Here is a 22,323-nt window from a genome sequence, read left to right as displayed (position 1 = left end):
CTTGAGAAAAATGGAGAGAAGCCCAATCCGTTACGTTCATGTGATGTTTCATGATTTTTCCCGAAAGATTTATAAAATTTCAAGGTAAAATTTACTCGCATCCGCTGTATACACTAAGCCAATAGATGTATGACATATATTTGCACACTGACGTTTAACATGTATTCTCAATCACTTAACTATTACTATAAATTTACATAATTTTGTGTAAACACCCATTGAATAAGTATTACGAATTTTAGTATTATGTGATGAAGTAAACAAGAAAATTATTACCCTCAATCACTATTCCTTTTCCAAGTTAGGGACAAATCTCCTATTCCAAAAAAGGCATATCATTTTTCTCCCCAGCTAGGCGATCATGTGCTTCTTCCACTTTTACATGACTGTACTATCAAACATAAAAAAGATTCAGAATTTTTAATACAGCAGATGTAGCTCTGATGAGTCAGAAAAGTGGACATTTTGGGTAAAAGGTAAAGAGGAGGTTGAATAGTAACTTTTTTTTCTTGGTTTCCAAACTTTATGACATGCTGATGATTGACACCTGTCCTAGCTCGTACTTGAAGGCATAGATTAATGGAGTAGAATTTATCCCACCAATTAAAGTCCAAGAGAGACCACGTGTTCTTCGAGAGTCTCCCAATCCAAGGAGTTTAATCCCAAATCAAGTACAATTAGGATTATTTAGGCTTACAAGTATTATTATTACGGTTTACAATAAGGGCGAATCTCATTGGTTATAGAAAGTTTTCACGTGGCCTTAACCAATGGCAAGCAGACTTCAGCAGACAAATCAGCCATTGCCTTTTATGATTGTCGTCTCCCTAAAAGCAGTAGTAAAATATAACCACTCTAATTTTCAACTTTCAGGTGGTTATTATAGCTCTCTCACAAGTCATCGCAACCCATCATCGTGCCCAATAATATGATATGATATGCAAACATTTATGTGCTCATCACAACAATAAACATATCCAGTGTAATCCTACAAAGTGAGATATGAAAATGGTCGAGTGTACACAGATCTTATCCCTACATTGAAAGTTAGTAAGGCTATTTTCGATAGACATTATTTATGTGCTGATTCAGATACAAAAAAATTTACGTACTCTAGACAACGAATTACCTACTCTTTTGATATTCAATATCATAATACTCCTCGGTGTTTGATCGAAATGTGATATAGTCTGCAGTCTATTAAATTTGAGGTGAAATAATTTCCTCAATGTTTGATCGAAAATTTAGAGATGTAAAAAAGACGCAATTACTATTTACTAAGACAAAAATATTCATAAGAAAGAAAGGCCAAGATCTACGTGATGAATTATAGCCCCCCGCGGCCGTACGCTCACACGCAGAAAATATTATGCAAATCAAGAATTAAGAAGAATCAGCTAACTCTGATATCATGTAAATAAAATGAACAAGTTAGCTCATGAGATAATGACGAACATTATATAAGACTATAGGCACAACCAGGGGTGGAGCCACACACGGCTAAGAACCCCTTGCGGTAAAGATTTACACTGTTTATACGTGATTAAATTTTTTTTTATGTATAAATAATAAATGTTGAATCCTTTTGGACTTCTTCGTGTGTTTATTTTTTCGTAATCTCACGCGCTTTTATCGCAAATGCTGAAACATGCATCGAAAGCACAACATCACAATCCCTCAATCAAATGCGGGACATTTTGAATCTAAACACTCCTATGCATGGACAAACATAAAAATGAGGTCTAGGCATTAATAAAATAAAAACGTATATATGATGAGTCTGATGTTAATATCAGGAAAAGAAATTGACTTTGGTCTAAATCAACATAAAAGTTAACTCCTAAGATTAAAAAAACTACTGTTAGAGGCAGAGACAAATTTAGGATGAGGACTTTGAAGAACCGATAAATTAATACGTCTTATCTCAATTTATGTGATACACTTTTTTTTTTTGTATGTCTAAAAAAGAATGATACATTTTTATATTTAGAAATAATTTAACTTAAAACTTCTTATTTTACCCTTAATGAAATGATTTACAATGAACACAAATATCTAAAACATTTTAAACCATTAAAACAAAAGTCTTCATTTCTTTTTTAAACTCCATATATAGTCAAACTATATCATATAAATTGAAACGGAGGAAGTACTCTCATGAGCTAGATGATATTCTCATAAGAAAAGTCGAATATAATATGAGCATTTTCAGACGTTTTCCACATAAATTAATGGAAGCTGGATAGGGTTATACAGCTGGCACGCATGTCCAACTAAACTGGCAACTGCTGATTCAGAAAGTAGAAAGATAGCCTCATTCCATCTAGATTGGAGTTCTCTGCCTGCAAAGTTACACGGAAATATGTGCGCTCTCTCGCTCTCTCTCGCACGCAAATGTATAGATAGAGAGAGAGAGAGAGGAAGATTGAGCCATTCGAGAAGAACGTTGTGTTTGACATCTGAACTTACTGTTTCATTTTACGTAGGAATACATTTTTTGCTTTTTCAGATTTAAATTATTTAAAGTTTTATTAATATTTTAAAAAATATTTTTTTTCGTCCCAATTTAAGTGTCTTACTTTCCTTTATGGTTTATCCCAAAAAAATGTGTTTTTTTTTTTATATTTAGTAAGTTGACAATTCAAACATCTAACATGACAAGTTTAAAATCACAAGATTCAAGATCATTTTAGTACATTACACATATTTTTAATGTAGGACCACTAGATTCAAAAGTCTCATTTTATTTCTTAAACTTTGTGTTCAGTCAAACTAAGACACTTAAATTGAGGCGGAGAGAGTATATTTTATTATATTGACATGAAAAAAGTACAATTTATGAAGTATTTTTTGTTTGGTTTTAAAGTATTTAAATTTATTTTTACAATACTAAATTAATTTAATCTAAATTAGTCAAAGATTAGTCGACGTCTGAGACGGACTCTCAACGAACGAAAAATATCACATAAAATTGAGAGGGAGGAGTAACTTGCATAAATCTCGACCTAGCTGAGAATAATTTCTGACGGTGTACTTCTACTATATTTCCTCTTTTAACAGGACATGTAATGTCCAAATAAGTCTTCTTTTTTTTCGCCGAAAGGTAACTACATAGAAATAATTAGTGTGCGAAACTAGTTGTCCGCTTTATCTATCAGTTGTTCGCTTGTTCATTTTGAATGAAGTGTGTTTTGTAACCTAATTGGTGATAGTTTAGATAGAAAATTCTCACGCTTGATAGTTCAAATAAAAAACTCAAATAAATATGATACTTAAAATGTGTTTTTGACCCTTCACTCAATAAAAAATGAAGAGGAAGAAGAAATTTTGCGAGTTAAAACAAAAGAAGAGAAATCTCAGGACTAGTGGACCGAAACAGAAGAAATTAGAAGGGTACTGAAAGATGATATAACGAGCAAGGCCACGTGAAATCTCTTAAAAGTAGCAGAACTATTTTATTAATTTCTTAAAGGCAGTCAGAATAAGGTCTTAGAATGATTAAGGTTGAAATTACTCAAAATGGTAAAATAGTTTTCCCACTTTTAGGAATATTTAGTTATAAGAAAGACTTGGATTCCCTACGCGTCAGTTATTTATAAGGCGACGGCGCCATCAAATAGCGTGCCCAGGCATCCGAACTTAAAATCATGATGTTCTTGCCAAATAAAAATAATGAAATATATGTATATAGTGCCATTTAAAAGGTTTTTTATATCCTTACTAAACTTTAGTTTGTGATATCATGTAAGTTATTAATTTGTAATTATTAAATAAAGAACAACAATATAATTTTTTAAACTCAAAAAGAATTTGGTTATTATATTAATAATGATCTATCATTTTTTTTTTAAAATTTAGGACCCATTTAATTATTTTTGTTAAGAGTGAAATGTTTAAATCTTAATAGGTATCTGATTATTTAGATGTTGTATCTAAATTTGAATTTTTAATAATTAAATATCAGAATCTGGATTTGTCTGATTATCTTTATTTAAGACCTAGAAGATATATAATTTTGAAAATATTCACTAGAATCTTATGTATCTCAATAGAATATTAGAGAAAAATTTAACTTATATGGTATTGTTAAAACTATTTGTTTAATAAATCACACTTTAAATCAAAAGGCTAGTTGCGCTGATCACAGCGGACAGCGGGATCGTCGCCAATGACGATTGTGAGGTTGTGCTTGATGGTGATAGTTGTGGTTGGTAGAGGTGGTCGGTCGTGGCAGCAGCGGTGTGGAGGTGGATGATGGTGTTGGCTGGCAATAGTTGTGATCGCGCGATGAAGTTTGTTGGTGGAGCCAGTGGCGGAGCCAGAAATTTTGGTAAGATTGTTCAAATGTTGATGAGTATATAATTTTTTTCCGATGAATGAGTGCAACGAAATTTTTTTAACATCGCCACTGCACACCCGCCTAAAAAATTATGGTCAATTTGATTTCGCAAGTTATTCTTGATAAATTTCATTGCTAGAAAAATCTTACGGTGATTACAGTATCAAAAGACAGCAACAACAAACAACATACCCAGTGTACGTGATCCCACAAGTGGAGAACAACAAGGGGCATTCCGAGAATGTTACAAAGCGAGAGATGACGACTAATTAATTTTCTTTGAGAAAAAAAAATGTCACGACCCATTTTGGCTAAGTCGTGCGGGCACTTACCTTTCCCACCTCGGTAAGCAAACCCTCAACCCAACGATAATAAAGGCATAAATAAGTAAATCAATTAAGCGGAAGAGACTAATTCACGTAAGTCCTACGATAATAATATAAAAGAAAGTGCGGAAATAAGAATACACCCAGGGTCTGGTCTAATTCATACAAGAGCATCTAAATGAAAATATACAAGTCTGGAATATAATAATGCATCAAATCTGTCTATGTCTCAGAATGGAAAAGTAAGACATAATAAGAGAAGTCTTCAAGACAGCAAACGTCCCGTGCTCACCCCGGAAACTCGGTCGTACCGATAGCGACTATCGCCCACGGAGACGGAAGTGCATCCAACTCGAACTCGCGTTCATAAGGACGCGAAGTGCGGTGGTCATACAAACAGTCCGGTAGGTATCATCGGCCGACTAAGTATAGCTAACATAATTCAGAAAATAAAGCAGGATAGGCAGATAAATCAACAAGTATAAGTCAACACAAACCAGAACCAAGTATCCGTCATCACCTAGGTGGAGGCATCTAAACTCAAGTGTACCAAGTCTCAATATATCCAATCCGAAATCAACAACACAAGTAAATCACCAGATCATCACAATATAAGCAAAATATGCAATGCAATGCAATGATGTAAGAATGCTAATGCAATGCAATGCTGTGTACACATGTACTCCGGACGGAAGTATCGACGTCCCGGCAGCACAACCCATGGGGGACCCGCGAAGTCCATGTACTCACTCATCCACGATTCTGAGACAATCATCGGACTCTCACATCACACAATCCACGATTCCGGGACAACCATCGGACTACTCACATCACTCGCATACAATCCAAGATTTCGAGACAACCCTCGGATATCGGACTACTCACATAACTCTCATGCAAATTGAGCTCAGCTCATCACAGTGTTTCATCAAGTATCAACAATATATATCATGAGAGATGTGAATGCGTGCGATGTATGAGTCAACATGAATAATCAGATCAATATCACAAGTACCAAACATAGGTACGCCAACAATATCATGAAAGACTACACAAGTTATATAAAGACACTATCCCCGAAATCAAATGCCAACAAGTGGGGCACCATAATATCATGAGCAAGATATCTCAATGGTCTTCGATATCTACTGTGATGTATGGCTCAACATGAATAATCAGATCAATATCACAAGTATCAAGCACGGGTACGCCAACAATATCATGAAAGACTACGCGAGTCATATAGAACACTATCCTCGTAATCAATGCCAACAAGTGAGGCACCACAATATCACGAACAAGATATATCAATAGTCTCCAATATCTACTATTACTACATGGCATCAAGCCCACAACAATGGAATAAATTGAATCACAACACAACGGGGTGGTTAGTCCCAATCACACAACAGGGCCCAACCTAATACAATATCCAACCCACCTTCATACCCGAAGGTTTACATGATTTCTCCAATAATATAATCTAAATATATGCTTCGCTATACGAAGTCTCACCAAGGGTAAGCCATAACCTACCTGGATGGCCGAACAACAAAACACCTACAATCACTCATTTGCTTTCCCCTTCCGCTAAGCCTCAAGATCAAGAAAGTCTAGGCATATTCGAAATCTAGATTAGAAATCATGAAGATCGATACCTATATTGCTATCATTCAATTTAGCTCAAAATCCAACCTTAGAATTTGGAGAAACGGGGCCCACAAGGTCAAAACGGGAAATTCGGGGTAAAATATCAAATTAAACGCTAGGTGATCAAAACCTATCAACTAATTGCTAAATTAACTCAAAGATTCATTCAATTTCGAAATCCAAGCAAGACCCCCAATTTTGGGTTTACTCTTAGATTTAAGAATCCAACACTAATAATGGGAGACATATGATTAACAACCTTAGATACATCATAATCTAGCATAAACCCAATCAATTTCATCATTAAAAAGCCTAGATAGAATATCCATCAAACCCACTTTCAATCCTCCATTACAAATGAACTAACAAGGGAGAGAGATTCTAAGATGATTAGGAATAATGAATTAGCAAGAAGGTTAGAAGGACTTACTACCAAGGATCTTCTCCAAGAATCCTCTAGAATTGCTCCCAATATGAGCCACTTTCGGAATAATAATGAATGAAAAGACTTGGGGTTTTATATCATTAAATGCCCCAGCCACTGCCCGATCACCGCTTCCGTGGTCACTCAGACAGCTTCTGCGGTGCTGCCCCAACGAATATGCCTAAATGGCACGGCAGCTTCAGTGGTACCGCTGCCGTGGTGCTGGTGCCACTAAAGCGGGCACCAGACACCAGAAGCTTTCCCATGTTTCACACTTCAACTCGAATTTTCGACTAATTCCCGAGGCCATCTGCTCACAAACCACATACACATACATATATAAAAACACGCTACGAACGCGCTCGTAGCCTTGGATTTCCCAACGGAGGTCTCATTGACCAAGTCAACCCCCGATACCTCAATTCCAACTTCTCAACCCAAGTCCCAAAATGCATCCGAGTGCATTGGGGGCCGAACCATATACACACAAGTTCCAAACGACCATCCGGACCTCTCGGAATTGACAAATTTTCAAAAAAGGTTCGTCTACCCAAAAGTCAACTTTGAGTCAACTCTTTTTCGCTTTAAACCTAAATTTTACAAAAAGTCACCCGAATTAAATCTAGACACCACGGGAAGTGTGTCAACGGTCCCCTCAGGTCAAAAGTAAGCTAACCAAGCTCAAGAAAGGGTCAAAAAGTTCGGAAATGCAATAACGACCAAACGGGTCATTACAGAAAGAGAACAAAGTTGGATAATTAAAATGTTCACAGAAGCAATTAAAAAAGAAAAGAGAACAAAATAAGTGGTTGCTAATTTGCTATTAGATCTCGTTGTCTTCTTTTTAACAATACGTCTTCTTCTTTTCTAGAAATAGGAAGGAAAGAAGAAAGACTAAAGGAGCTTCAACAAATGAGTCCAACCTAACTCAAAACCAACATAGGACTAAACCAAATGCAAATCATAACTCAAATACAAATAAGTTTAGTCGGAACATGGAAGAAAATAAGTGCAAATACAAATCAACCAAGTAGCTTCAGACATTGTTTGTATGTTTTCTTTTAAAGAAAGAAGATGACGAGGGTTTGATGCAAGCTTTAAACCGTGACTTTTAGGTAAAATTGAACACTCTTTACCTCTAAGCTATCTATCTCAATTATTTTAAGGGTGTTCAAAATTTAATTTATAACCAGTTAACTATAATATCTAATCCATATACTAGTACCATTTTCCATCCAAGGGTGTGCAGGTGACCACCCTTGGCCATGAGTGGCTCCGCCACTGGGGGGAGGTGGTTGACAGTAGTCGCTAGCTGGCACCTAGATGATTGGTAGTAACAGCCACCTAATAATGGAGGTGGTTAACGATGTTAGCGGTGATAGGTAGCACGGAGGTAGCGGTGGTGGTCGCATGTGATTTTGCTTGTGAACAACTAGTGGTTGGTGGTGGCAATTGTGTAATTGTAATGGATAGTATAGTGGCAAATGTCATCTTCGCATAAGTTATTATTATGTGAACGCTATTTACTGACATTGAAAATCAGTACAAAATTTGAATAATATAAACTTATTTAAATAAAATACATAGTTGTAAAAGAAACAAATAAATCTGTTTAATGGACTGAAATTAAAATGATTCCAATTCTGGCCTTCATTAGTGGAAAAGTAACGACCCCTCAGACTACTTTGATGGGCTGTGACAAAAATATTCTCTTTTTTCTAAATCATTAATCTATATCTAGTTGGTATTTAAATGACGGAGTTGTATAAATATTTCCATATCACCATTGTATACAAATATAACTTAAAAAATATAAGAAAGTATATCACCATATTCCAAGCACCACCAATTGGGGGTCTTAGACTTCTCATTTGGCTTATAAAAACATCTCCTTCCTGACTTTAATGTGAGGCAAATACTTCACCAAACTTCACAAGAGGTTTTTAATTTGTTTAATTTCCAAAAAGCTTACACCCAACCCAAGTTTGCTTACTTTTTTCTTTCCTTCACACTTCACTTTTAACCTAAAAACCTAATATTCTCTTGATTAATTCTTCTTAGTTTCTTTTTGTAGAGAGAAACCCTAGCAAGCAAGCTAAGGTAGATGGGAAGGGGAAAGATAGTAATCCGAAGGATCGATAACTCATCAAGCAGGCAAGTCACTTTCTCTAAGAGAAGAAATGGATTGTTGAAGAAAGCTAAGGAATTAGCCATCCTCTGTGATGCACAAGTTGGATTAGTCATTTTCTCCAGCACTGAAAAGCTCTATGAATTCTCTAATACTAGGTAATTAATCTCATTTGGTTATTGATATATATATGATGTTCCTTTTTACGAATCCTATGCTGAACATGTTGTCAAGCACTAGGTAACCTTCTATTGTTTTCGTTTGCTTTTTGCCTTCTTGCGCAAACCATCAACTTGCAACTGAATCTTGATCCTAACCAGATGCAGTCTTCTTAAAACAAAGGAAAAATCTAGAAAGAATTAATACATCTTGTGTTCTTATATATATACTAGTTGTTGCTCGAGGATCTTTCTTTTCTTGGCTTGTTTGTAAGAGCAAGAGCTAATAATCAATAATAGTATGACGGTATATATAACTATCGCATGATATTTATTGTTTAACACATACTTTCAGCTACAAATGTCATATAACTTGAATTTTCTTTATGAAAAGATGTAAATGAGTTTATGCACAAGAATAGAAATAGTACTTATTCCCAATTCTTAAACAAGGAAAGAAATGGAAAAGTTTGTTAGATTTAATTATTAGCACGAAGCTGCTGAGATTTGAATTTTTTTCCTTTAGTATAAGTTAGATTAGAATGAACTTTGATAGTTCCATACCTAAAACCTAAAGTTCTACATGAGACCGTATACTGTTACTAAACCTAATTAAGAAACAAATCAACAATGATCTATAACATACGTAATTCATTATTCATCGCTTAGCGGTTGCATTGTAATGTCAAGCATGGCCTGAAATCTACTCAAAATGTTTCCCTATTAAGGTGCCTTGATATGTTTTTTTAACTCTTCTTTATAATGGTGGCGTTGGGGTCAGCTCGCACGCATTTGACTCTAACTTCATAGTGTATTTGTTACCTTCCACTAGCTAGCACAAGAATCGAGTAACGCTGTTCACCAAAGCTTGGACAAATGAGAAGAAATCACGCAGGTGCCTTGATATGTTAAAATAAACATTACTACTATATTAACTCCATCCTTTACATCCCGTAGAGTTTAAGTTCTATGCAGTGACAATACACTCAGGTCATTTATTAGTTAATTAGAAGTAAATATGATGAACGATAAGCACTAGCTGGTGTGCTATTAAAAATGATAACTAACCTAACATAACAAGTTAAATTATACTGATAGTGTATAAATTTTTTACATTATGAATGTGTATAATTTAGCCATTTCTCATATAATTAGTGAAGAGGTATATGTCTCGCTTTATAAGGAAAGGGGAGAGGAACGGCCATCCAAAATGAGTTGGCCAAATATAGGGAAATTTACCAACATGACTACATAAGTGCCTGCCTAAGCTTCACCATCATCTAGCTATGTAATAGCGGGGATAATATTTTCGAGCATTTTTATGGAGGCGACATAAAATATACTTAAAGATGAAATTACATTCTAGAACTGTCCAATAATTTGTTTAGAAAAATACTATGATAATTGCACTGTATTAGTTATTAGTAGGCTAGTAGTAGCATCATAGGAAACTCAATACTTCCAAAAGTTATTATGTAGACTTGATCATTAATGATATTACCAGCTTTGAGTGAACCAGCCATTATACAGGTAAATTTGATCATTAATGATATTTTCGGGCATTATGGAGGCGACATGAAATATACTAAAAGGTGATTAAACGATCGAGTTATTACCTTCTAGAATTGTCCAATAATTTGTTAGAAAAAATACTACTGTGATAACTGCACTGTTTTAGTTATTAGTAGGCTAGTAGTAGCATCATAGGAAACTCAATACTTCCAAAAGTTATTATGTACATTTAATCATTATGATATTACCAACTTTGAGTGAACCAGCTATTATACATATAATTTCTTTTTGTTCGGTCCAATTCTTTCTTGAATTTGGAGCCGGAGAAACCATTACTTTCTATATCCGTTGCAAGTGTTTAATTTAACCAATAGATATTCTTTAGTCGAGACGTAAAATAGCATACTCCCTCCGTTCACTTTTACTATATCAAGAAAAGACAATTTTTATTTTTTATTTTACTCATAATATTAATTACTCACTTCAAATCATTTTCCAAATTCAATAAAAATATGCACCAATTAATATGGGTAGATTGGTAAATTACGCACTTCATTTATTACTTATTTCTTAAGGGGGGTGCAAAATAAAAAATGAACGAGTAAAAGTGAACGGAGGGAGGGAGTAATACGAACCATGGAAAATTGCACCACTGAAAAAGAGAATGTAACAGAAAGTACAAGATGCTAGGGGACAGGAAGGGAAGATCAACAATGTCGTTAATTAATATTTGCAAAAGTTGTTGTATGCGTAGTTCCCTTTGTCTCTATCTGTCATACGTAAATTCTACATTAATGGTATAACCTTTTGATATTTTTGGTGCTTTCTGCTCAGATTGTGCGGGGAAACAGTATAACTAATTGACCAGTTCTTTATTTAATTTTTTTCGTTTTAAATGGCAGTATGAAGTTAATTATTGAACGATACAATAAAACGAAAGATGAACATCAGCAATTGCTCAACCCAGTATCAGAACTGAAGGTACGTAACATTTCAATCACCCCAACTTTTATTTTCTTTTTGCAACTTTTCCATCCATCAATGATGTCTATGCATTCATACTAATTCTCTCTGTATGTGCTCGAAAATCATATCGTGTTAGGAACATATTGCAAACAAATTAGTTGTTTCATGGCTGCAGATTAGGCACAAATAATGGTAATATTCCTAAATATAGCACCAAGGTTGTGAATTATATCAATATTTCTGGGCCATAAAACCATTTCTATTATCATGCTCACTAATCATTTCGAGGTCATAGTGTATTGCGGTTACTAATAATTTCAATAGCACCATGAACAACAGCTGATTAGTCCGAAAGCCTGGATGGTCAAGAGGAACGAACTATTTTTTAATGGAATTATGTCGGAGAAAGAAGAAGAGTACATGAACAACAACAAAAGTTGCGAAGAGTACTTCTCTGCCTATGTGTGTTGAAAGTGCAAATGTTTGTTAAATGAACCAGTATATAACGTAGTGAACGATATAGGTTATTAGAATAAGCTTTTAATGTAAATATCAGCCAAGAAAATGTAGTGCCCATAAGTCAGATACTGAAAGACTAGCTGCACTCAGCACACATATAGCAGCAAAGGACCTCTTTTGCACGATCAAGTGCTATTTCACATGATTCCATTAAAAAGTAGTTTGTTTGTCTTGATCGAACAGTATGCCTGGGATGTGACGCGATGCATCCCCTTAAAATTTTATTATAAATTCATCGTCAATTAACCCACTAGTAATCATGTAGTATTAAAAACATGAATGCGACTTAGTAGCAGAGGCGGATCTAGAGCAGTTCAGTGAGTCCAACTCAACATATTACTCTTGGTTCCAGCCATAAGTATATTTGCAAGTGATTTGGTCGTTTATATGTACAGATTAAACGAATCATTCTAAGCCTACTGACTATAAATACTAGATTTGCCTCAGCGTAGCAGTCCGCACATCCAATGTGCTGAATAAATCATTTACTACTAACATCGTAACAGACTTAGTTCCCAATAAAGATTTATACAGCATCTTCACCTAAGGGAGGTAAGAGAAATTGTGACTCTGGAGATCGAAGAAAGATGGAATAGGAAACTTTACAAGTGTTAGGATATGCAACTCTAATTTTATGAGACTCTCTCACACATTCAAGAGAGAAATTGCTAGTTTTAGAATCCAGGACAATTTGTGCTGCAAAAATGAGCACTTAAATTGGAAGGTTAACAAAAGGATGGAAGTTGATTCAACTCACTCTTTCGGCTGAGATGTCTAAAAAGAGCCAATCACAAATTACCCAATTGGGAAAGCTTAGACCTTCGGTCATACAGTTTGATGTTATTATGTGCGGATTAATATAGCTTGCTCAACAAAAACATCCTTAGATTGTCAACAATCTGAAAATTTGACAGCTGAATTCAGTTTTTTGTACATTCAAATTTCAAGCAGGAGGTTGTTAACCCCTGCATTACTGTAGTATAATCACAGAATAATGGCCTTGTAGTTTACATTACCTAAACAGAAGTAAGAATTTAATGCTATACAAATGAATTATACAAAAACCACACATTGTTTCTGGTTAGGATCTAGCAAGTGATACACAGTAACAGAATAAGCAATGTTTACACTCATTTTATTTTTACCTGCTATAGTAGATTACTTACCATTTATTTTTGGTTATTACTACTAATATATATATAGAGTTACCTGCAATTGCCTTCTAAATGACCAGATCATATGACTATTTTTACATCAACGTGAGTCGTAAGTCCGTAGAACTTAAACTCTATACTTATGATACTGAAACTTGTACATTCACAAACCCTGAGTATTCACAGTTTACATGCTAACTTTGGCAGAAAGAGGCAGCAATTTTGCGGCAACAATTACAGGAACTGCAACAAATTAATAGGTAGTGTGTATTACTCTTGATACTTCAAGATAGTAGTCTTATTCAAGCATTACATAGGATTAACAGCAGAGATCATGCCTTTTGGTTCATCTGAACAAAAGATACATTTCATATAAGGACTACTAGAAAAAACTTCAATATAGTAAGTAATGAAATCTTTGGAGGAACCTAATAGTATAAATCTAAGCAACTAGCATTTTCTTACAATTGATAAACTAGGCAATTCATGGGAGAACAGCTCTCTGGTTTGACTATTAAGGACCTGCAAAATCTGGAGGGTCAACTAGAAACAAGCCTAAGGGGAATCCGTGTGAAAAAGGTCAGACTTTAACACGACACGATACTATGTATTTTGTATCATTGGAACTGGAAAGGCCCGCTAATATCCTTTCATTGGTGCAGGAGCAAATGTTACATAATGAGATTCAAGAGCTGTCTTGGAAGGTATGCAAAATGTAATAGTAGCAACTTTCAAGCTTCATATATAACAAGTATTGCTCATTAATTGCTAAGAATAAGTTGATCTTGACTGTGTTCAACGTTTAACTCAAACAGGGGAGTCTAATGCATCAAGAAAATTTGGACCTCTTCCAGAAGGTAAACATCCTTCAACAACAAAATGTGGATTTATGTAACAAGGTACTTGTTGCCTAAACAGCACCTACCACATCAAAAAACTTCCTCACTATTCTTTCAGAAAATACTTATCCACATTTAGTATTTACTCCAAACCAAGTAATATAACCATAAGATTTACAATTAAAGTGAGAATAGATATCAATTAGAGTGAAGCGATAAATAGTCATATCCATAATACAAATGCATTTATATGTTTGGCGTCAACACCAGGTGCGAGTAATTTTTTTTCTTATTCCTTCTGCCACTAAAAAGTAATGAGTCAAAAAGAATTTCTCAGGCTTTTGGTACAAGGGATGCAAATGCATTGAATGGAAATGCCAGTACACCTAATTACTTTGGAATTAGTAGGGAAGTGAATGCCCCCATCCATCTGCAGTTAAGCCCGCCTGAGCCACACAATTTTGAGATACCTACAAGAGTATCTAACTCAAGGTAAATCTTTAATTCTAATTTCATTAGGAATTGCAAATCTAATTCAATAAACAAATTGATGTGAAACTCTAGCACAAATATTTGTTGCTATTTAAAGATTCCTCAAAAATAACTTCAGAGTGTCTTTCGTATGATCAAAGTAATTTTTTAGAAAACAAATTCCATGAGAAAGTCTAATTCTGGAGTTTTGTTCGTCACAATAAAATGTTTTTCAAGGAAATCGTTTTCCATGAAAAGGGGGAAAATGACTGCTCACTTATGGACTATCCTAACTTTTTAACTTCATCTTATTTGCTCCAACTAACACTTTGTCATGGAAAACATTTTCCTGTGGAATAACTTCCGTCGTGTCAAACACACCAACATCCATCAAATGCCAACAGAGTTTCATTATTGGCTTATCTAACATAAACTGGTTTTTGACCTTTTACAGGTAAAGGCCAATGGGAAAAATAAAGGTAAATGACTGATAAGTTTGAACTACTCAGCAGCATAACAGAAATCGCGAACAATTTAAAGGCTATATGATTGTTGGGTTGTTGTCATGTAGTAACAAAGCGAGCTCATATTATGATGTGTAGTGCATATCTTACTCATAATGGAGTTATACGTTATCTATGCTGCCAATATATTTCGAGCATTTGATGTGCATACTAATAGAGCGCAAGTTCATCATATGGCCAAACTGTCTTCTCTGAAAATAATTTACAGAATGAAAGGGATAACTCCTATTAAGAGAAACTTGGACACAAATCATATATAATTAACTTCCGATGTCAATATATATAATTATCACCACGAGACGAGACGAAATTTTGTTGACGGACAACTATCTGAGAGATTTGTGACGGACTTCAACACCGTGGACTTTATCTGCGACGGGAAAAGTTTTGTCACAAAAAATTTCTACTCTCTCTTTTTCAATTTATGTGATATATTTTTTTTTTAATTTGTCAAAAAAAAAAAAGTTATATTTCTATATTTAAAAATAATTTAACTGAAAACTTTCCTTTTTTACCTTTAATGAAATAATTTACGACCACGCAAATATTAATAGTTTGTCGTAGACCAAAAGTTTAAAAAATCCTCCTTTCTTTCTTAAATTTCGTGTCTAATCAAACTATATCACATAAATTAGGACGGAGAAAGTACATTTTACGAATTTATGACAGGAGTTAGATACAAACTCGGAATTAGCTAGTATGATCGATCATATTACATGTGTAGTCTTGAAGAATGAAAATTAGTTGACCTCTAAATTTTTAAATTGAAAACTATTCTTTGATATTTTGATATACAATGAGCTACTTATTATATCTAAAAACAATCCACATAGACTTTTCAGGTGGAACAACTCTCTGGTTTCACTATGATATGCAGTTAGCTACTTGCAGGAAATAAATATGGCCTTAAGATTCATAATGTAACAGTTACTATTTTCTTCTCATTTTATATGACACTATTTATTTTAGTATGTTCGAATTCGAGGATAACACATTAATTTCTTCAATATTTGAAAAAAATAATTTTAAACTTTTTATTTTACCTGACATGTTTTTGTTGTCACAAGTCTCATGACATGTAAGTTACAAATTTCAAAAGTTTTTCTTTTCTTTATTAAACTCTCTGTCCAATTAAACTATGTCATGTAAATTGTTAAAAAAAGTTTGGAACTAATTAAAATATATTAGAGACTTAATTGTATGACATAGTACTCCAAAGGTCTTACCATCTGCATACGGCCAATTACCTACCGTAATCGCGGACAAGTGAATTACTACCAGGTGATCCCACAGCTTCACTAAAACTAAACACACACATATTTATTCTTTGTTAAAAGTAAATTATATATATTTCCATAAACAAGGAGTCCAACATATATAGGAGTACTTTATTAGGAAAAAAAATAGTATATACTTTAAACTCGTTGACCAAATTCTAGATTTACAACTATAAATGCCTCCTATAAACAATAGTATATATTAAGAATATCAACTTCTTCCTGTAAACGTTCTTGCTTTCATACACAAACTTCTTCAGCAGCAGCTTTCTGATCCACAAGTCTTTCACTTCGTAAAAGGAAAAAGAAAAATAGCCACCTAATCAATTTTTTTGGAAATATTTTTCAACCCTATTAAATGAGGTTGATGAGAAATGGCAGGAGCTACCCTTGGAGACAACCACTGCTGTACAGCATGTTTTGACGAATTTGTTAAACTAATCAATGTGTCAGCTGACACTTCATGGTGAGAAAAGCAACAAATATGTCTCTGAGATATATCCACAATCACAAACAGAAATTTCTCAACCTGAATAAAATATATGGGTATATATTAGACAATTAACTTTGCAGCCAAAATTATTTTATGTAAACTTGATTCTAATATTTGAAAATATTAGCTCTTTGTGTCAAAACTATTTGAGATTTACTGGATAACTTGTAGAAATAAATGTAGGCTTAAGCGTGACTCGAATTTTTAGAGTTAATTTCTCCCGTTTATACTATAATTATAACATAAGGTGTTGCACAACTTATAAGAAATATATTTAATTCGTTTAAACAACCGTATATATCACCTTTTATGTTTCACTTAACTAATATTCCACATTTTCACTAATTGAAACACTAAGCATAGTTTTGAAGAAAAAAAGAAGATAGATATATACAATGCTTCAATTCCAAACAAATTAGGATCGGTTATATCAATTATCACTAACCAAGTTTTTTTTTTTAAAAAAAGTAATAGATGATTTCTTAGTTTTATAAAAAGGCAGAATAGTCTGGGAGACCCCTGTACTTGTCCATATTTGTTATCCCGATGTTTGTACTTACATGTTTGCAAATTGAACCCTTGTACCCATAAAAAATGAGCATTTTAAACACTTTTAGTTGAGCCCATGGAGCGTGTGAGACAATCGGTTACACGTATTTCCACGTTTACAACAAATATGCCCCATAGGATATGTCTATAAACCCATCTTCTCTTTTTTTTCAACCAAACCCTCGACTTTTGCTCTTCTTCTTCTCTATCTTCTCCCTCGATTCCACACTGATTTCCAAGTTATTGTGGTAAAGTTTCTTGATCTCTTCTAAATTTATTCTTGTTAGGCTTCTCTTATTTCTTTGTTTTCCTTTTTTTTTTTTTTTTTTGGTGTTATTTGACCGGCTTTAGTGTTTGGAGCATGTTTTTGTAATCTTTGCTTGAATGTTTTCATTTTTTTTTTTTTGTGTTGTTTGTTAACTAATTTGTAATATGCAGTGTAATGCATGCAATGATATTTTTCGTTATTTTGATTAGATTCTAGGTTTTTTTTTTTTTGGTAAAATTCAAAATTGGCTTGACATTACCCAATTTTTTGTGTGAATATGTTGGGTATTGTTCTTGTTAGTGGTCCACCTAGGTATACCACATTATTATAGGGTTTTTTTTTTTTTTTTAAAGGAGAAATCTCGGAAGCTTTTTCATTAAAAAAAATTAAGGCCTTTTGCTATATTCTTTAATGATTTGGGTAAAGGTACAATATTAGTCCATTATTAACTGACCCTATTGTTTTTTTGTCACTTTGCAGGCATGGTAAGAAAATGACTTCAACAGCAGTGACACTTCAAATGCATTATGGTGGTTGCTTTTTATCAGACCCTAAGCTAAGGTATGATAATGCAACATCTAGCCCTAAACTAATGGAAATAGATGTTGATGAGCTACATATTATGCTGTTTCAGAAGTTAGCTTTAGAATTGGGAGTTCAAAAGGTGAAATTTTTGGGTCTGAAGTAAACAAAAGCGGTGGCTTTTTACATGGTAAAAAAAGATGGGAATGTGTTAAAATTTCTTAATAACTTGAGGGGTGGGGACTTTGTTAATGTATATGTAGTACATGCTATTGATACACCTTTGGTTGTTGACGATATAAATGAAATGGAGGTAGCCAAAAAGTTAACCTCTAAAAAAAGGCAACCAAATGTCTTAAATGTTGGGTCTGATGTGTCACCCCCTCCCCACCTGTTGTAAATATTGTTGAGGATTTAAATGAAGATCAGGAAGCCCAACTTTCAACCCCAAAAAGAAGACAGCCTAGGGCTGATGTGTCATCCCACCAACCTAGTATAAATACCAATTTAAGGGACAGAGAAAAGGGTAAGGAGACTGCTGCTGAGGCTGTTTCTACTGATGAACTAGAAGGTAATGACTTCTCTTCCTACCTCCTTCAAACATCTGATGAATCTGATGTAGAAGAACCTGGGGATTTTGATTCTAAGTCACTATATGATGTTGATGAGAACATTGATGATTTAAGTGACTTGGATAAAGAGTTTGTTGAAGCTAGACAGGCAAACATTAAAGAAAAACTAACTAAGAAAAAGGCTGAGAAGGTAAATATAGATGAGATACCCTCTGGTCCTGTAGGTTTAGATGCTAGTTTTGAAGATATTTTTAAGAATAAGAGGAGTGATATGAAGGGAAACTAGGAGGGGATGACTTTTATTTTGATAATTCTGATCCAGGTATTGAAGTTAGTGACGAAGAAGGGGGGACCTGTTGAGAATGATGAAGAAGTAGATCCCCCACCTAGGAATGCAAGTAGCAAGGTCTACTTTGATGCAAAAGCCTTTTTTTTTTTAATTTCAGTTGTATATGATTTTCTTGAATCAGAGTTTAGGGAAGCACTGCAAACCTACTCAATTCAGAAAGGTGTGAACCTTAACTTGAAATCTAATGAAAGAAAAAGGATAAAGGCAAAGTGTGTGCATAAAGGTTGTCCTTGGCATATTAAAGGAAGCATACAAGGAAGCACTGGAAATTTTATTGTGGTGACTTACTTTCCTGTCCACAAGTGTTGCAAGAAAACAAGAAACAACTTGTGTAATCCACCTTGGATTGCTAAACATTTTCTGGACAGAATCCTGAGTGAGCCTTTTATTAAGCTACATCAAATCCAATCCTTGATTAGAAAAAATATGAATTGTATGTGAGTAAAACAAGTTGTAAAAGGGAAAAAATGATAGATATGCATGATCATATGGGTGATTACAAAGAGGAATTTGCTAGGCTTTATAATTATGCTGAAAAGTTAAAGTCTACCAATCTTCACACTACTGTAGTGGTAAGGACTTCCAAGAATACAATTCTCGGAAAAGAGGTGTTTATGGGCTTTTATGTTTGTCTTGGAGCACTAAAAAGTGGATGGATGGAGGGGTGTGGAAACATCATTGGTTTTGATGGTTTATTTCTCAAAAGGGTTTGTAAAGGTGAGTTGCTGTCTTGTGTTTCCAAGGATGACAATAATCAAATGTACCTTGTTGCTTAGGCTGTAGCTGATAAAGAATCCAAGGATACATGGTCATGATTCATTAGGTGTATCAAGCATGATTTGGAGCTAACATTAACTGAAGGTGAAGGATTGACAGTAATGTCTGATACGCAGAAGGTATGACTCTAACACTATGCACTTTAATTGATTTGTATTTTTTTCATTTATGCATTATTATTTATTGTTTGTACCTGTTGCTTTGCTGTTTGTTTAATAGGGTCTTCTTGTGGCACTCATGATTTACTTCCAAATGCTGAGCACAGATGGTGTGCTAGGCATATATGGGCTAACTGGAAGAAGGAATGGAGGGGTGAGAAAAGAAGAAGAAAATTCTGGGAGGTAGCAAGGGCATCACTTGAAGTTCTTTTAAATAAAAAACTTGTTGTTGTTTCAATACAACAAGGAGACATGGTGTAGGGCATACTTTAAAGAACACATCAAATGTGACATAGTTAAGAACAACATGTGTGAGACATTCAACAGCTAGATTTTGATGACTAGGTTTAAATCAATCATAACTATGCTAGAAGAAATCAGAATCAAAGTTGTGGAGAGGATGAACCAAATGAGAGAATTTTCTGAAAAATGGGTAGGTGATGTATCACATTGGCTATAAAAACTCTTCAAGAGAATGCTGAATTTACAGCTGATTGTGAGTTTCATTTTAATGGTGATATTGGGTTTGAGGTTAAAGATATACCATATAAACATGTTGTTACTCTCAAGAAGAAGGTGTGTAGTTGTAGGTCATGGCAACTGAAAGGAATTCCCTGTGCACATGCCATTAATGCAATTCAATACAAGAGCTTGTAGGTTGAGTCATTTATTGAGCACTGGTATAAAAAAGAGACATATTTGAAGGCCTACAACAAATTCATTCAACCTATGACAAATATGCAGATGTGGCCAAAGAGCACAAGACCACCCATTGAGCCACATGAAATTACTCAAATGCCGGGAAGGCCAAAGAAAAAGAGGAATAGGGATACTGATGAACCAAAGAAAATATTTGGGAAGGCTGCAAGGAAGGGCAGGAAAATGACATGTTCAATATGCAACACTATGGGACATAACAAGAAACGATGTCCAATTGCTGTAAGTGTTATTCTATTTCATGATTTTGTCATTTAAAATTCATTATTAATGCTTGAATTTTAATATTGTGTATGCAGAAAAGTGGTGGTGCTTCATCAACTGTTGCTGCTGGTGCAACCAACGCAGCAATAACTTTTGGTCCTAGTGCAACCAATGCAGTAGCAACTGCTTGTCCTAGTGCAACTAATGCAGCAACAACTGGTACAACTGCTGCAACTTTGGGTGCTTCATCAACTGTTGGTACTGGTGCAAGAGGTGGTGGAAGAGATGGTGCAAGTGGTGCCACAACAAGTGCTGCAGTAACTTTAGCAATAGCTGGTGTAACAACTGCTGCAACAAGTTCTCAACCAACTCAATCAAGCACCCAACAATCAACTATTACTGCAGGTCTAAAGAAGAAGACTTATTCAGTTAAAAGTGGTAGGGCAAATCGTGGGTAGAAGAAACCACCACCAACTAAGTATAAGAGGCCAAGGCCAGTTGGTTATGATTTGCTATTTGGAGAAGGTGGCAATGTGATTGAGAGGGTAAGTATTTCAAGTTAAAGACATCATTCTTTATAAACTTTTGAACATCTTTAACTTAATCCTTTTTATTTTAGTCTAGAACAACTGATAGAGTGATGCATAGTGATGGATTGATTAGTTCAGTACCCACTAACATTGATCTTGGTTACAAACCACATAGACTAAGGTGGAATGGTGGCGCTGTAGTTACACAAAAGCAATTACAAGAACAAAGTTACAAAAGAGCACACTCTTCTACAAGCACTCAACCTACAACAAGCACTCAAACCACACCAGGTAACAATTAATAGTGTTTGAAAGTAGATGTTAGACTTGTTATTTTGGGAGCCAACTATTTTGTTTATTAACATTGCCAGACAATATTTATTTTTGTGCATGGATTTGTGGGATGATATCATACAGTCGTAATGCTTAACATAGTTGTAATGCTTAATTTCAAGGTTTATGTTTCAAACTTGACATTTTCATTTTCATTACATTTCATGAACAACAAAAAGCTACATTTCAGCTGAAATGACAAGCCTAGTCATATGTTCTTGGTATACTGCTAATATTACTTTCTGATAAATCCAAGTGCTTTTTGTTTTGATGATTGTTAAACTGATTCAGAACCAGATAGAGACCTGGTCTGTGATCTGCTCTCTATGTACCATGCACCGTCACAGAGATAAATTTGTAAGCCGAGCTACTCACCGCACACAAGTACAACAGCTGAGTCGCCCATGCTTTAGGTCAAAATATTGATAAGTGGTATCTATCCATCCCACATGCTTCCCACTATATATACAACATGTTGCAACATATTGTGTATCACTTGGAAAACCTAAAGATCACCCAAGAGGGGCAACCATCACATCCAAGTGTTCAACAAAGCCAATCACA

The 22,323-nt window shown here is 34.6% G+C and overlaps 3 protein-coding genes across 6 annotated transcripts; all 3 read left to right on the top strand.

Annotated features, from left to right (window-relative positions):
- Window positions 1-8,549: 8,549 nt before the first annotated feature.
- Window positions 8,550-15,182, top strand: LOC132036673 (agamous-like MADS-box protein AGL21). 4 transcript variants are annotated; one of them, XM_059427061.1, is made up of 9 exons: window positions 8,550-8,678; window positions 8,814-9,025; window positions 11,440-11,518; window positions 13,375-13,436; window positions 13,656-13,755; window positions 13,839-13,880; window positions 13,992-14,033; window positions 14,353-14,497; window positions 14,932-15,182. In XM_059427061.1, exons 2-9 carry the CDS (start codon window positions 8,844-8,846, stop codon window positions 14,961-14,963), a joined length of 684 nt encoding a protein of 227 aa, XP_059283044.1. In that variant the 5' UTR covers window positions 8,550-8,678; window positions 8,814-8,843; the 3' UTR covers window positions 14,964-15,182. The 4 variants fall into 4 exon arrangements, with proteins under 4 accessions (XP_059283044.1, XP_059283050.1, XP_059283058.1 ...); XM_059427067.1 differs by lacking the exon at window positions 8,550-8,678 and having other exon boundaries at window positions 8,729-9,025; window positions 13,384-13,436; XM_059427075.1 differs by lacking the exon at window positions 8,550-8,678 and having other exon boundaries at window positions 8,729-9,025; window positions 14,424-14,497.
- A 4,325-nt stretch (window positions 15,183-19,507) lies between these two features.
- LOC132047571 (uncharacterized) lies at window positions 19,508-20,950 on the top strand. Its single transcript, XM_059438598.1, has 4 exons — window positions 19,508-19,757; window positions 20,037-20,129; window positions 20,466-20,551; window positions 20,633-20,950. The coding sequence occupies exons 1-4, from the start codon at window positions 19,508-19,510 to the stop codon at window positions 20,948-20,950; spliced, it is 747 nt and encodes a 248-aa protein (XP_059294581.1).
- LOC132048026 (uncharacterized) lies at window positions 20,059-21,897 on the top strand. Its single transcript, XM_059438977.1, has 2 exons — window positions 20,059-21,441; window positions 21,516-21,897. Exon 1 carries the CDS (start codon window positions 20,986-20,988, stop codon window positions 21,352-21,354), a length of 369 nt encoding a protein of 122 aa, XP_059294960.1. The 5' UTR covers window positions 20,059-20,985; the 3' UTR covers window positions 21,355-21,441; window positions 21,516-21,897.
- Window positions 21,898-22,323: the final 426 nt, after the last annotated feature.

The sequence above is a fragment of the Lycium ferocissimum genome, chromosome 2 (genome assembly GCF_029784015.1).
Source record: "Lycium ferocissimum isolate CSIRO_LF1 chromosome 2, AGI_CSIRO_Lferr_CH_V1, whole genome shotgun sequence".
Taxonomy (NCBI): domain Eukaryota; kingdom Viridiplantae; phylum Streptophyta; class Magnoliopsida; order Solanales; family Solanaceae; genus Lycium; species Lycium ferocissimum.
Note: the sequence above shows the minus strand (reverse complement) of the source record. Positions and strands in the feature narration are given on the sequence as shown.